General features: G+C 43.8%; 1 protein-coding gene across 5 annotated transcripts in view; it reads right to left on the bottom strand.

Moving 5' to 3' along the window:
* The window catches only part of FRAS1 (Fraser extracellular matrix complex subunit 1), a 404,790-nt gene that overhangs the window by 69,072 nt on the left and 321,353 nt on the right, over positions 1 to 14,365 (bottom strand). For 4 of the 5 annotated variants that reach the window (XM_032400603.1, XM_032400602.1, XM_032400605.1 and 1 more), the window contains 6 exons: positions 12,883 to 13,073; positions 11,747 to 11,900; positions 10,287 to 10,550; positions 8,285 to 8,473; positions 6,807 to 6,926; positions 6,352 to 6,531 (listed from right to left, as the gene is read on the bottom strand). In XM_032400603.1, the coding sequence (XP_032256494.1) occupies positions 6,352 to 6,531; positions 6,807 to 6,926; positions 8,285 to 8,473; positions 10,287 to 10,550; positions 11,747 to 11,900; positions 12,883 to 13,073 (1,098 nt within the window). The remainder of the gene's footprint in view (positions 1 to 6,351; positions 6,532 to 6,806; positions 6,927 to 8,284; positions 8,474 to 10,286; positions 10,551 to 11,746; positions 11,901 to 12,882; positions 13,074 to 14,365) is intronic. The other variant, XM_032400606.1, reaches the window with a different exon arrangement.

The following is a 14,365-nucleotide window of genomic DNA, read 5'->3' as shown; positions in this document are numbered from 1 at the left end:
ATTTGCTGCTTCCTGGGATGTATTATTTATCATTGTTAATCCCAGCAAAACCAGTTTGGCTTTTTTCTAAAAAAACAGATTCTACTTTGACTGTTTTACATTTAACTGGGACATCAATATCACTGGCTTTATCTTTTTTTACAAAAATCAACCTACATGGTTTACATTTGCAACTTTCTTTATCATCTGAAATTTGTTACCTAGATACAACAGCGTCCTGAATATTGGGGCATTGTTTTTTTTTTTTTTGATGAGGAGGCATTTGATATTTCTGTGCTTGCTACATCAGCTGTTGACAGGCAAAAAATGTGGCCCCCTGTCTTATCACTTTGTCTTGTGGCTCTAGACAGAAATCCATACCATTCTTTAAAAATTTAATAACTTCAGACTGGCTGCACTGAGAAATTTAAATCTCTTTCCCTTCTGTGAATCCATCCTCACAGCTCATGGGGAAATACCTGTCTGGATTCTCGCAATCAACTGGTCACCTACTTCACTGTTCCCTTTATATGAGTCCTTAGTCTGAGAATGATTAAGAAAGGTGACAGATTTTTCCTTCTTGCAAAGAAAAGTTTGGAATTGATCTTTTCTTAATATTTCTTATTGAGAGGGAACTGATGTAAAGTAAATTGCACATATTTAAAGTGTACAATTTCATGAGCTTTGGCACATCCGTGAAACCATCACCTTAATCAAAATAGTGAACATATCCATCACCCCCAAAGTTTCTTAACGCTCTATAATCCTTACATTCTTCCCTTTTTGTCCCCTACCCTATCCCAAAGAAACAAATCAATTATTTTCTGTAACTATAGATTAGTTGGATTTTTCTAATTTTTTTCATAATTAGAATCATAGAGTATATGCTATTTTAGGCATGGTTTCTTTCACTTAGCATAATTATTTTGAGATTTATCCATCTTGCAGCATGCATTAATTCTTTTTTATTCTTTTTTTTGTTTGTTTATTCTTTTTTATTGTTGAGTGGTATTCCATCGTATGGATATATCATAGTTTGTGTCTCCATTCACCTGTTAATGGACATTTAGGTTATTTCTAGTTTTGTGCTATTGCAAACAAAGCTGCTATGATCATTCACACACCAGTCTTGGTATGGGCATAAGTTTTTATTCTTGGGTAAATCTCTAAGAGTGGAATGGTGGGAATATATATTAGGTACATGCTTAACTTTTTAGGAAACTGCCAAACTAAGTGGTTCTTTGTGCCAGAGGGTAACGAGGTGCATCTAGAACAGAAGCTTCAAGAGGACAGGGATTTTTGTTGTTTTTTCACTACTGTGCACCTAAAATAGTGCCTGGCACACAGTAGGTACTCAAAACACGCTTGGTGAATGAATTCAGTTCATCCACTATAATCGCTGTCTAAGAGGTCCTACTGAGCACAGATTTTCCATCTCTGTACACTTCAAAAAATATTCTAGCCTTTGCTAATTGGGTATTGGAAGACTTAAGCTACTCACCATCAAGATGGTATTTCCAATAACATATCGTCCCTACTCGCTGTCACAGCAGGTAGGTACTCTTTGAAATATCTTGAAGGAGTTTAATCCCATCGAAGGTGTTTTCCGTTACCAACCTACTGGCTAAACTATGTTTCTGGCCATATTACGGAGACCCACATTAACCCTGTCAGTTTTTCCAATTCTCCTGGAGGGCCAGCACGTTAGAGAAAGTTCAGTCCAGGTCAGGGAAGCATGCACGAATAAAGCGTCTTTGAAGAAACTGCCTTCCTAACAGGATGTTAGGTGATTGCCTTGGCCTTCCTGCTTTCTGCAGGGCTGTGGATGGCTGCATGCACGCTGCCTGAGTCCCACCTCAGGCTCAGGCTGTGGGAGACCCTCAGCTTTTCTTCAAAGCCTCCTGTTAGGGAATGAATTGTGTCATCTCCGCCGCCCCCGCCCCCGTTCATACGCTGAAGTCCTAACCCTCAGTACCTCACATGTGACCTTATTTGGAAATAGGATCATTGCATATGTAAGTAGTTAAGATGAGGTCATTAGAGTGGGCCCTAATCCATTCTGATTAAAGTCCTTATAAAAGGGGAGAGTTTGTCTGAGACATACACAGACAGGGAGTGCGCCACGTGAGCACGAAGATGGCCATCTCTGTAAAGCCAAGGAGAGAGGGCTGGGACAGATTCTCTCTCACAGCCCTCAGAGGGGATCTCAACCCTGCTGACACCACGATCTCTGACTTCCAGCCCCAGATCTGTGAGACAATACATTTCCTCTGTTACGTTGCTCAGTCTGTGGTACTTTGTTACGGCCGTCCTAGCACACTCCTATCTCTCTGCTCGCGGGGAGAATCCGAAGTAAAGCAATGCGTGAATCTTATTTTGGTTGGTGTCACCATCCTGAGAGAGGCAGAGAGAAAGAGGAAACCAAGGAACACCCTTGCTAAAGCATCCTCTCCGGGAAGTCCTTCCTGACTCACTCCCATGCCTCCCTCAGGCGGACCTCACTGTGCAGTGGCTCCCACCGTCCTGTCATGTTGCTGTCACAGCTACAGAGACACATTTGCACATGTTTGTTTGCATGTCTCCCACTTCCAGAACAAATGCAATCCTGCAGCAGTTACTCAGTGAATGTTTGGTGAAGGTGAGAACCGGTGTTGTGCTGGAGATTGCTATCCTCCCCGACTTTAAAAAACACAACTTCTGTTAGCTAAGCGATTGGATGCCCAGTTGGGGGCTACCATTCCCAGTCACCTCACAGCTTTGTCTGACTACCCTCTTGCCACGGGATGTGATCAAAATGGATGTGTTCTTCCAGTAATACTACTAACACAGGAATGGACGTGGGCTCCCCTGGCCTTGGTCCCTTACCGCTGGCTGGGGAATGACAACAATTACAGTAGTCACCTTGGACCAGAGATGGGAGCCTCATATTGAGGCACTTTAGGCCATCCAGGCCACCTGCCTCTGGATTTTTCTGTGAGAGAAAATGAACTTCTTTTTTAAGGCACTGCAGTTTGGGCCTCTCTATTTCAGAGGCTTAGCTTCTATCGTAATAATATAACTCCTTACTCTGATTTCACAAGAAAAAGAGGGTCTTCAGGGTCCCTGACATGGGGGTGTGGCCCCTCAACCTTGAAAAGGGCACACGCGGGGTCCAGACTCTCATGCTCCCCTCCCTTGAGGCAGCAGGCTTGGTCTGTCTTCTGCACAGTTTGCATAGGCATATGGCTCCCTATATCTCCTCAGGGGAACAAAATAGGATCTTCACACCCTTCCTGTCTATCTAAAAAGAACAATCACGATCCACTGACCAAGACAGACAGTATGAGAATGAGTCCACTTCAGAGTTAACCAGCGAGAGGATATCTGCAAGCACTGGTGGAAACTGATAATTCCAAGTGGCATCAGGCCCCAAAAATAGCTCCGTGCCTGCACCACAAGACACAGGCCTGGAAGTCTACTTGTTCTTCTTGGAAAGCGCAGGCCAGCCCACCCCAGCTCCTGGTAGATCCATCCTCACCCACTGAGGCGAAGGGGTGAGGTGCGGGGACTTTTGACATGAAAGATGGCAATGTGTATCTCCTCTGAAGGGACACCTTTCACATCTAAAAAGAATCAAGTTCACGAAAATATTCTCACTTAGGGCAGACAGGAAAGGTGAGAATTCTGGCAAAATGCTACAGAAAGGACATAAAATGGGGTTGGAGGTGTAGGAAGGACAGGAAGCCCTGCTCCATTAGCAATGGGAAGGGGCCCCAAGAGTAAAGGGGAGGGGACTGGATCCTCGGATCTGGGCCACCGAGAGTTACTAGAAACAGGTGGCCTCAGAAAAACTGGCAGGCACATGAGTCAGGCGGGTTAGGAAGTCAGGCCTGGTGGGAAAGGGCAGGTGAAGGGTAGTGTCCCAGGGAAGGGGAGTCCTCCCTCTATTTTTGGAGGGTGCTTTCCCAAGATAAGGGAAAAATGTGATCACCTACGAGTCTCTCTCCCTAAGCAGCACTGACTTGGTCTTGGCAGCCAGAATTTAAGCCCAGTGAAGGCTGAGACTGTAAAACCACAAAAGGAGTAATTGAAGCAGCCTCACACTGAACTTTTAACAGAGCCCCCCGGTCAAAGAAGAGCAAGGGCTGGAAATGACCAGCAATGATGCAACTGACAGTGCCTTGCTTGAGGCTCAGTGCTTTTAAAGCTCTGTCTCGTGTGGATGCAGTTGCCCAACACCACAGCTAAGAGTTTGCCCTTTCATCTTCGGAGAGATACAATCCGCAACCTGACAGAATTTTGGCAGAAGCAATTAGCTCATGAATTAGTTATCAAATATCTCAGGCAGCCAACGTCTTAGGAGTGCCGATCTGCATTCTTCCCCAAGGAACTTCAGGATAAAAGGGTAGGCCATTTGCTCCATTTGCATTAGGGATTTTAGCCAATCTCTCCATCCTTCCCCACACCCTGCCACCAAACCCTCACAACACTTCCCCCTCCGCCATCACCCTCGCCATCACCGTGGTCTGCCTTCCTCACCTTCTCTGCCAGACTACCCTCCACCTTTCGAAGCTCACCTCCCCACAGATCTCCCTCTCATTCACCCTGCTCATTCACTGGTCTTGCTGCCTCTGGAATGGAATGTGCCAGGCTGATCCCACCTCAGGATGGTAAACTCCCAGATCCCTCTGTCTGGAACGCCCTTTCCATATAACGGTCAGCATGGCTGCCTCCCTCACTCTCCTCAGACGTCTTGTCAAATGTCATCTTATAGCAGGGAGTCCTTCCCTTACCCCCTTGCTCCCTGTACCCTGGAATGCTCTTATTTCTCCCCTAAAGTACTCATAACCATTGATATATGATATATCTGCTTGCTTGTTTGCTTGTGGTCTGACTCCCTATATTAGAGAGCGAGTAGAATCCCGGTAAGTACGTCCCCTGTTTTGTTATTCCCCTGGTTGAATGAATGATCTGTAACTTGAAATCCAAAGGAAGAAAGTGATGATCTAAATCTGCAAACCATGGCCGCCTCTACGATGTATGAAACAAAGACAACTCTACCTTTAGATTGCTCATTCAGCAAGTGCCTCACATCCATTCAGCTGCCAAGTTCTACAGGTTCTCCCCCTGAAACCCCTCCCTCCCTCCCACTCTTCCACCAACTGTTGTTGATTGAATACAGTTTACTGGGTGCCAGGCATGATCTTTTACATGGTTCTCATCTTCCTATTCCCACTACCACCCCTCTAGAGGAAGCCTCTCTACCTACTATTGGGCGAGATGTGAGACTTCTGACCCACTGTCCCTGCCTCTTCTCTCCTTTTTCGGTCCATCTGTTAGACACTAGATGAATGTCACTTTCCTTCCATGCTCAAAATTCTGCAGTGACTCTCTATCGCCTATTGAATTACATAAGGCTTACTTATCCCAGCTTTGAAGACCCTCCATAAAATCTCAGGCTACCCATGAGCCCCATCTACTCCTATTTTCAGAATATATGCTTTAGCTAAACTAGCCCACTCATTATTTTTTTAATGTGCCCACATGGTATTCCCATCTCTGAAAATAATACCATTTCTCTCTGTTCAAACTCTACCTTCTAAAGGCACTTTTTTTTTTTTAAGATTTTATTTGTCAGAGAGAGAGAGAGAGTGAGAGCACAAGCAGGGGGAGCGGCAGGCAGAGGGAGAAGCAGGCTCCCCGCTGAGCAGGGAGCCCAATGCGGGTTTCGATCCCAGGACCCTGGGATCATAACCTGAGCCGAAGGCAGATGCTTAATAGACTGAGCCACCCAGGCGCCCTCTAAGGGCACTTTTAAATGCCATCTCTGTGCACCTTCCTACCCAATGCAGCCTCTCCCATTTTTGAACTTCTATGACACCAGGTTTATATAGTTCTTAAAATACCTGCCATATTCTTCCCTTATGTATGGTTATATGCAAAGGTTCCTTATCTCATCCAATAAAGCACATTGGAAGGTGAGGATGGGATTTCCTTTATCTTTTTTTGCCCCCTCAGCAGCAGCTCAACTAGAATCTTGCCCAATACACATGCTCACTTGCTATTTCCTGAATTACATTTTTAAACACAGTGCATCATACTGTGCAGGTGCTCAGACTTCAGAAGAACGGGGTGCAGTGTTTGCCCTAAAGGAACTGACAATCTGGTTATGGAGACAAGACTGCTTACATAAAATTGCAATTATTCAACTTTCAGCAAGGAATTACTGAGCATCTACTGTGTGCCAAATATGATGCAAGGTAGTATATAATGGTTAAAATTAGTAATGTAAAAATAAATACTAACCAAGGCAGATTCTAGGTGTGAGTGGCTTACCCCAACACTTACTAAATCCCAACTTTGGTTTGATGAAGCAAGAAATGACAGGCTTACCTGGTGATGTGGCATGTTCCAGGTGGCCCAGCTCGGGCTGTCTAGTGATGGTATAGATCAATTCTGTAGGCTTACTCTCCTGGTCAGTGGCAGAGAGCTGCAGAGTGGTGATTTTCTCCACTGAGTTCTCATCCAAGACCAGCCCTTTGTTGGTGGTGATGACTGGTGGGGAATTGTCTTCTGAAAATATCAGAAATAGTGATTTGAAAGGGGATCCTTTCAACCTCCTTTCTTTAATTCTGGGCCTGGTGCCCAGGAGTAAAATCAGAATAATCCTTAGGCCTGTCCCTCAGAGAGTGCCCCAAGGAGCCAGAGTTTCACACAACAGAGGGGATAGGATTCCAGATTCCCATGTAGCTCGGTAAAGGAAAGACTCCAGCCTCAAGGCAAGCACGGTGTACACTATATAACCTCAGACCTGCTGGAATATTTTTAGAAACCCAAAGTCCCCTTACCCAAAACATTGATGGAAAATGACTGGCCAATCAGCGTGTTGCCTTCTCCATCGACCACATCGAATTTAAAAGCAAAGCTCCCGCCAGATTCTCCTTTCCCGTGTCTGTATTCTACTTGGCCTGTAAAAAAGGACAAGATAATCAAGATTTGCTTTTAGTGCTTTCTGCCCTTATTTCTCAAGTGGGAAGTGGGAATCTGATTGGTATTCACACCAATGAATCAATTAACACCTTCCTCACTTTGACATTGCTTTAGCCATTTTAATCTAAAGTTTTCAATTCCTCCCTTCCCCTCCCACTATTGACTTCCTCATAATCAAAAACACTCTCATAATAAAATCATCCCAAGTAGCACTGCTTATGGTTTGTGAAAGACTCGAAGGAAGTCTCATGAGTAACCACATGGGAAATGTGCAGTGATGGCACCCGCATCATTGGCCATATGCCCACGTCATGGGGCCAGAGACATGGAGCTGTGGCCCATATTCTCCCAGAGCTCGTCACTCCCATTTCTCAGTGCAGCTTTAAGTCATTTTTGATACAGCACTGAATATAACCAACCAACAAATTAACAGATAAACTCTACATATTAGTCAAAAGGATCCACAGGGAGAAGCGCAAACTCTTCCATTTTCGTTCAGCCACAGTATCACTTCCAGGTACCTCGCAATGTAAATATAACCAAACATCTGGGGAAAGGCACCCGGTCTCATTTTTACAAGAGACACTGAGGCAAGGAATAATTAAGGAATTACCATCCCTTTGTCTATTCCACCCCCTTCAGTAAAGTAGAGAGAGTCCAGGGAGAATTCAGCTGCTACCCATTTTGAGTAGCCTCCTCAGGGCCATATTTCCACCTCTAAATGGAATTGCACATCCTCCCATGACTTTGGATTACTTTTCCCCCCACTATGTAACTCCCCCCCCCTTTTTTTAACCCCTGAAAGAACTATACAGTAACTACGTAGCATTTAACATTTATGCTTTTACATTACATCAGCACTTCCTGGAGGAGGGATGAGCTATGTAATCTCCCCCAGGCAGCTCCGATTTATGCCCTTCCATTTTGCTTAGTTCATTAACTTGTGCTCTTGGGGGAGCTGAAAAGAGATATAAATTGTTCACCTAAGGCAGGCATAATTTTCACCTTAATCCATCCCAATTCACTTCTTTTTCCTTGTCTCTCTCACACACACTTTTTAGCATCATAGCAAGTCAAAATGATTTTTTTTCCTCCATAATAGCCCCAAATTTCATCAATGCTATGTCAAAGCATGAACACATTTTAGCCAAGAAGGATAGTTTTTTTAAAAACAAAAAATTGAGGAGACAAGAAACAATAAATGAAACTATAACTCAGCTCTTATTCAGAACAAAGAGTGCAGTTTACTGCCATAAGCTACCAGGCATTTAACTCCCATTTACTACTGTGGGTGGACTCTGTCGAAGTCTGGGCAGGCGCAGGAGAGCTAGCTGACCTTGGCTAATGTCAGCCTGAGTGAAACTCCGGATGGGGCCTTTCACAGAGATTTGCTCCGGGTTGTCGTGCTTTGCCATCTGCAGGCGCCCCGCGCCAGGATCTTCCTTCATGATGTACATCACCTGACGGTCATCCGAATCAGTATCTGTCACTCTCAAATGCTGTTCTGTGATGCGTGCTACAGACCCTGGAAGAGAGTGGGAGGGAGGAGGTCATTGCCCATCATTGCCTTTGAATAGGATGTCAAGGGATTTCAGGAGACTAGAGACTAAATGATCACAGATTGCCTGGGTTTAAGTGAATACCAGGTGCTTGCCCTTCTCAGTTTCCAGCTGCATAAATTTTAATTTCCCTAAGTGAAACAATCCCAACTTCCCAATTTGTTAATCCTCCCTTGGGTTTAGATCTGAGCCCTTTTCTCTGCTGATCCATTTTCACTCTCCCTGCTCCATGCTCACTCTACTCCTGTGACCTATCAGTTACCCCCTCCCTAGATCAATGTAATAATTCCTAGATCTTTGGTGAAGCCTTCTTGGACCTAACTTATTTACTGTCTTGAGGTTCACTAAATCATAAGCAACAGCTTTACCTAAACTTATAAACATACCTTGTTGCCATCTCAAACCAAAGAGTTAAAATCAATGTTTACAGGATTATAAAACAGGGGGCTCTGAGTGCTAGGCCCTGTAAGGCTCTGCAGGTTGTTGGGGATGTGGGCGAGAACTAGCAATTGGCAAACACCTCTTTTCAGGGCCTTGCCCCGTGCTTTCCTGTCCAGCCCATATTAAAAATAGTAAATTCTGGTAAAGTAGATGCTAGTCATTCATGTGTAATACATCCTAGTGTTTGGCTGGGCCCTGTGTGTTCTTGCTGGGTAATGCCAACAACGCAAGGCCTAACTATTCTTTCCCCAGGCCATTCTCAGCAAGCAGCCCAGAGGGATGGAGGTGATAATCTTCCTCTGGGACAAAGATCAGGCTTGCTTATTGTTACTCTAACAGGGGGAGTTCCCCCGGGCTCAGCGTTCCTCCTCTGTAATGCATCTCATTGCGTGTGAAGGCATCTGTCTGGGCCTTCTGCATCACCCCCACCAGACTCGGAGTGCAAAGGGAAACGATACGAACTTGCTGATGGCAATGCTGCCCCTCGTGCTGTGAGGAACAAAGTATTTGGTCTCTGACCCAGGAGTCTCATGTCTTCTATCAGCACCCATGAAACACTAAGAGGCTAACTTTCTGCTTATAAATAGGGGAAAGTTAAATCTCAGATCTAATAATGGGGACCTTTGGGAATCTCCAAATTTTCAAATACCAGTATGCCATATAGTTTTCACTACAAGATACATGTGAAACTAAGAGTAGATAAACAAAGAGGACTCCAGTGGGATGCAGATGTTCTGGGGGGAAAAGGCCCACTCCCTAATTAAGTAACTCCCTACTGCAAACCGACTTCAAGACTGACACACGTCACAGGTCCTTCAGGTGCTGCTTACATACGGGCAAACTTGCGAATGTTACACCCTAGAATTACCATATCTAGTGAATCTCAATTATTTTTATAAGTTCTTTTAGTGCATAATGGCTTCTGAATTGTCCCCTCGCCCACTTTTTTTGTTTTTTTAAATAAACACCTGGAAAATTCTGTTGGATTTCTTTTGCTGTTGTTGTTTCCTGCGGAGTTGGCTGGGCAATGGCCATGTTCTAAGAAACCCGTCCCTATGAGTGCTGGATAAATTAAGGTTTTGAGGACCCTGGAAGTATGACAAACTCTTCTCAATCTCTTCCCAAAATCACAGACAGGCATCTGGTCCAAAGAATTTAAGAGATTTACATTAGTCACTCACAACTCTTAGTATCCTTAAAAGAATAGCTCTCCCCACCTCCGGTCTCTCTGAGTTCTGAACGCCTACTTCAATACCGTCCCACAGAGCTAACATGCGCACTGACAAAGAAGAAATAAGGACAGAGGACCACAGACACTCTCTTCCATTCCTGTGGTACCTGCTGAGAGCTGGAGGCCTCGGTTTACAGCCAAGTTGGGGGCGCCACTTGTAGGCAGCTCTATGTATATCTCCATCCTCCCCGTGTCCGTGTGCAGGCCATCCGTGAGGGAGAACTGGAACTCATCCACTGCTACCCCGGGTCCACCAGGCATGTACCCGACCAGCCCGGCCAGGACATCCTGGTAGGTGAAGGAGGAGCCTTGAGTTAAAACCCTCCCATTCTCCAGAGGCTCAGAAGCAGTTTGCCTCCAGAGCAGACGGCCTGAGGAAGAAAGTAAAGAAAAACAAAGAAACAATATAGAATATATACGGCACCAAAATATTGCCTGATTTTGTCAACTAGCATGAGCCTGGGTAAAATGTCCAGCACTTCAGAGGCTCTTGGTGACACACACACATAAATGACCAACAACTCAGAATTTTCTATGAACCACAGGGTGCTGCCCTGGGCCTCACCTACAAATAAAGAAGATAAAATCCAACTTTTCCTGTTCAAAAATCTCTTAAGGAGACACAATGAATGTGATAATACAGTGGCTTAGAAATCAAATCTCCCTCCATGAATTTGAACTCACTGCATTATCTAAACCTTATTTTCCCCTCTGCAAAGTGAAAATAGCACTCTTCTGCTGCCTTTCTTCTAGGGCATCTGGGATGGGAGAAGGGATTGTGTTTTAAATTCCTTATAAATTCAGAAAGACACTAGACATCTTTGGGTTGAGGCAAATTTTTCTGTTTTCAAGGGTCGTGTGTATCATGATGGGACAGTTAAAATGTTTCATTAAAGAAAGTGAAAGTGAAGGAAGATAAAATGCAATGACCAACAGACTCTTCTATTAACCTTCTATCAACACAACTTCATCTTTAGAAGACCAAGGGTGTTATGATACACTAAGATACCATCTGGGAGATGAAAGTTCCAGAGCTTTGGCTAATACCAGAGGGATGGCGCTAAGAAAAGAAGTAGGTAAAAGATTCCCATGGTGGTTTTTACCTCTGGTTTAATCAGGAAAAGTGCTTTCTTTGCAAAAGGATCAAGTTCATAAAGACATCTAGCACACTTCTAACCTGAAGTGAACAGCTTTGCAATTAATAACAAGGCTGCCGCACTGTTCCTTGCATGAGATGCGATGGCCCAGGACTATCAAGCAATCCTACTCTGAGAACAGGACTCTAAACCAAATGTTTTGCCTGAGGTTATACAGGAGAGCAAGAAAACAGCTGAAATTGAATTTCAGAGACACCAATTACCTAGGATTCAGGCTTTTTAGAGCAACTGGTGTCCACTGTGACCCCAAAGAATATTGGCTAGCTGTGAATCTGATTATACTTTGATGCAAAGAATGGGCTATGCACAGGCAAAGTAGAGGAATAATCAACAGAAACCTATGTGTTTATTTTAAAAACCTATCGGGCACCTCAGTTAAGAAGCTTGCTGCCATAGCAGTTGGGTCCTACCGTGGTCAGGCTTTTTTGTCAATACAAAAACCAGCTCATTATCTGGAGTGTCCAGGTCTTGCAGGCTCAGAGAAGAATTGCTTATCACCACTCCCGAGCTTAGCTGCACACCAAGGGGCCGCAAGGTCATCCTGGGAGGTTCATCGTTCTTCCTCTGATTAAAGCATAAAATATCAGGTCTCACACAGATATTGGTTTAAGAAGAAAGAAAATGCACCTTAGCGAAAGTAACATTGTCACACCAACTTTCACTATCGAAATGGTACTGAATGTGTCACCATCTTTAATTCCCAATCAAAATGGTTCATTTGAAAGAAGAGCAAGTCATATAAGCAAAATGTCTCCTTGGAAAGAAACTGACGTTTTACAGAAATCTTCAAGATATTTTCCATGGGTACAATGATCATGTTTTTCAGACCAAAAATCTGGACATGGGGTTAGACAAGTACGAGTATATTTTGAGGATAAAAGAGCACATTGCTTGAAATCAAAAGTGTCTTAGAAAACCCCAAGAGTATCATAGTACTGTAGGAGGGCACCATATTTAAAGGCGTGGGTTTCTAAAGCCGTCTCCCTGATCCCGCGCCAGGCCCCCTCTACCACTTCTGAAGGATGCTGACGGTCTTATCCCAGGGCAGAGGGTATTCCATTCTGAGTTTTATCTTTTCTCTCTCTCTCCCTGGGTTGGTAGAGCAAGCTATCTAGTTGCTCAAATGAGAATAAATACAGCATCAAGGAACACGTTTCTTTGATGTTACAATTTAACAAATAGATGCATTAAAAATATAAGAAAAGGCAAGTATGCATCTAGAATTACATACAATAATTTCAGGGAAAAATAGCCATATGTTAGTTTTCAGCCAAATATGAGACTGACAGGGTTTCTCTGTCTGACCCTCACAAACTTGTTTTCACACAGAATGAACACATTCTACCCTGACAGATTTCCAAGTCAGACCATCCCCAAATGCCAGCCTTAATTCTACAAGTTTCCTAAGGGTCAGGGTTATATTTTTAAATTGATCTCGAAAACTGAAGATCAAATGCAATCTTCTTTGCTTTTGAGCTCATAGAAAGCTAGCTAATGGTGGGATATTGTTGTCAAAGGCCCACTTTTCCAACTTCAAAGTCTTTACCTCAATGGTGATATTGATGCTGTGGATTTCTGAACGACTGTTTCCATCACTTACATAAAAACTAAAAATGTCATGGGTTGGCTCAATGCTTTCATGAACACTCTGAAAGTAGTAAATGTAGTTTTCCAGGACATCTTGAATAGGGAATGATGCCTCTAGGTCGCTGGCAGTTCCAGGACCAAAACGATCACCTGTGCCAACATCAAGAGAGAACTTTTATCTTGATCCATCAATTCCTGCTTACTAGGCTGAACTAGAAAACATGACAGCATTATCAACAAAAGATGAAAACACATTAGAGGATAAAATGGAGAATGGAAAGAGCACAGGACTAGAAATGCAAGACTTGGGGTCAAATCCCAATTTTCCTACTATTTCTCATCTACACATGGTTACACCTGTCTGGCTGTTTCCACAGGGAATCACATGAGATAATATGCATGAAAGCACTCAGAATATTATTTTACGTAGCAAGAATAAAAAAAAAATCAGTGGTTGTTTTGTTAGAAATCTGTGATAAAGTCAGTCCTTGGACAAGTGACAATAGAAATGCAAAGGTTCTACCTTAAGCTTTGGTCAATTTCAAAACCACCCTGCCTAGCACACCGTGCAAGAGGAAGCCTCCTTCTCTATATAAGAAAAGATTAACTATACTTTATCTAAGAGATATCTCAATAAGTGTGTTTTCATTTGACCTCAATTCCTTAAGGAAACCTCCCCATGGGTCAGAGCTCAGCCCCTGGGATGGTACCCCAGGACCATCCACAGCTCAGGTGCCATTCAAGCACTGAGATGCTCAAGTTCCATGCAGAGCTCCAGAGATAGAGCTGGTTCTGGTTAACTCTACTTTTCAACCCAACCCCAACCAAACACTGGAAAAGGCCAAGGGGAAGAGTAAACACTGTCTAAATGATGGATGGCTTGTCTCTTCCTTGGTCTGAGTCTCTCTAATTGATTGATTTTAAGTTGTTACCACATTTTCCTCTAAAGAGAGAAGAAGAAACCCCTGTGTCTCCAAACATCCCCTGGATACATACCAACAAAGAAAAGTGTATACAGAAGGTCTGAAAGCAACAAAGGCTTTCTCTTTGTCTCTTCCATAGCCCTTTGCAAAGATCAGGTCATAAATCAAAAGGCCACTGACTTCCTGAATTGTAGACAGTGTCATTTTTTTGGTTAACCTTTCAGACTAGGACTGAAAAAGTGTTACTTAAAATTTCTTTGCAATAAGAACTCAGGGGGCGCCTGGGTGGCTCAGTCGTTAAGCGTCTGCCTTCGGATCAGGTCATGATCCCAGGGTCCTGGGATCGAGCCCCACATCAGGCTCTCTGATCAGCGGGAAGCCTGCTTCTCCCTCTCCCACTTCCCCTGCTTGTGTTCCTTCTCTCACTGTTGTCTCTGTCAAATAAATAAAATCTTTAAAAAAAAAAAAAAGAACTCAGGACAGTTGTTTTTTCTTCAATGACATGAATTGTCTTAGATT

Source organism: Phoca vitulina, unplaced genomic scaffold (genome assembly GCF_004348235.1).
Source record: "Phoca vitulina isolate PV1807 unplaced genomic scaffold, GSC_HSeal_1.0 scaffold3, whole genome shotgun sequence".
In the NCBI taxonomy this organism is placed as follows: Eukaryota; Metazoa; Chordata; class Mammalia; order Carnivora; family Phocidae; genus Phoca; species Phoca vitulina.
This window is presented reverse-complemented; position numbering and strand designations above follow the sequence as displayed.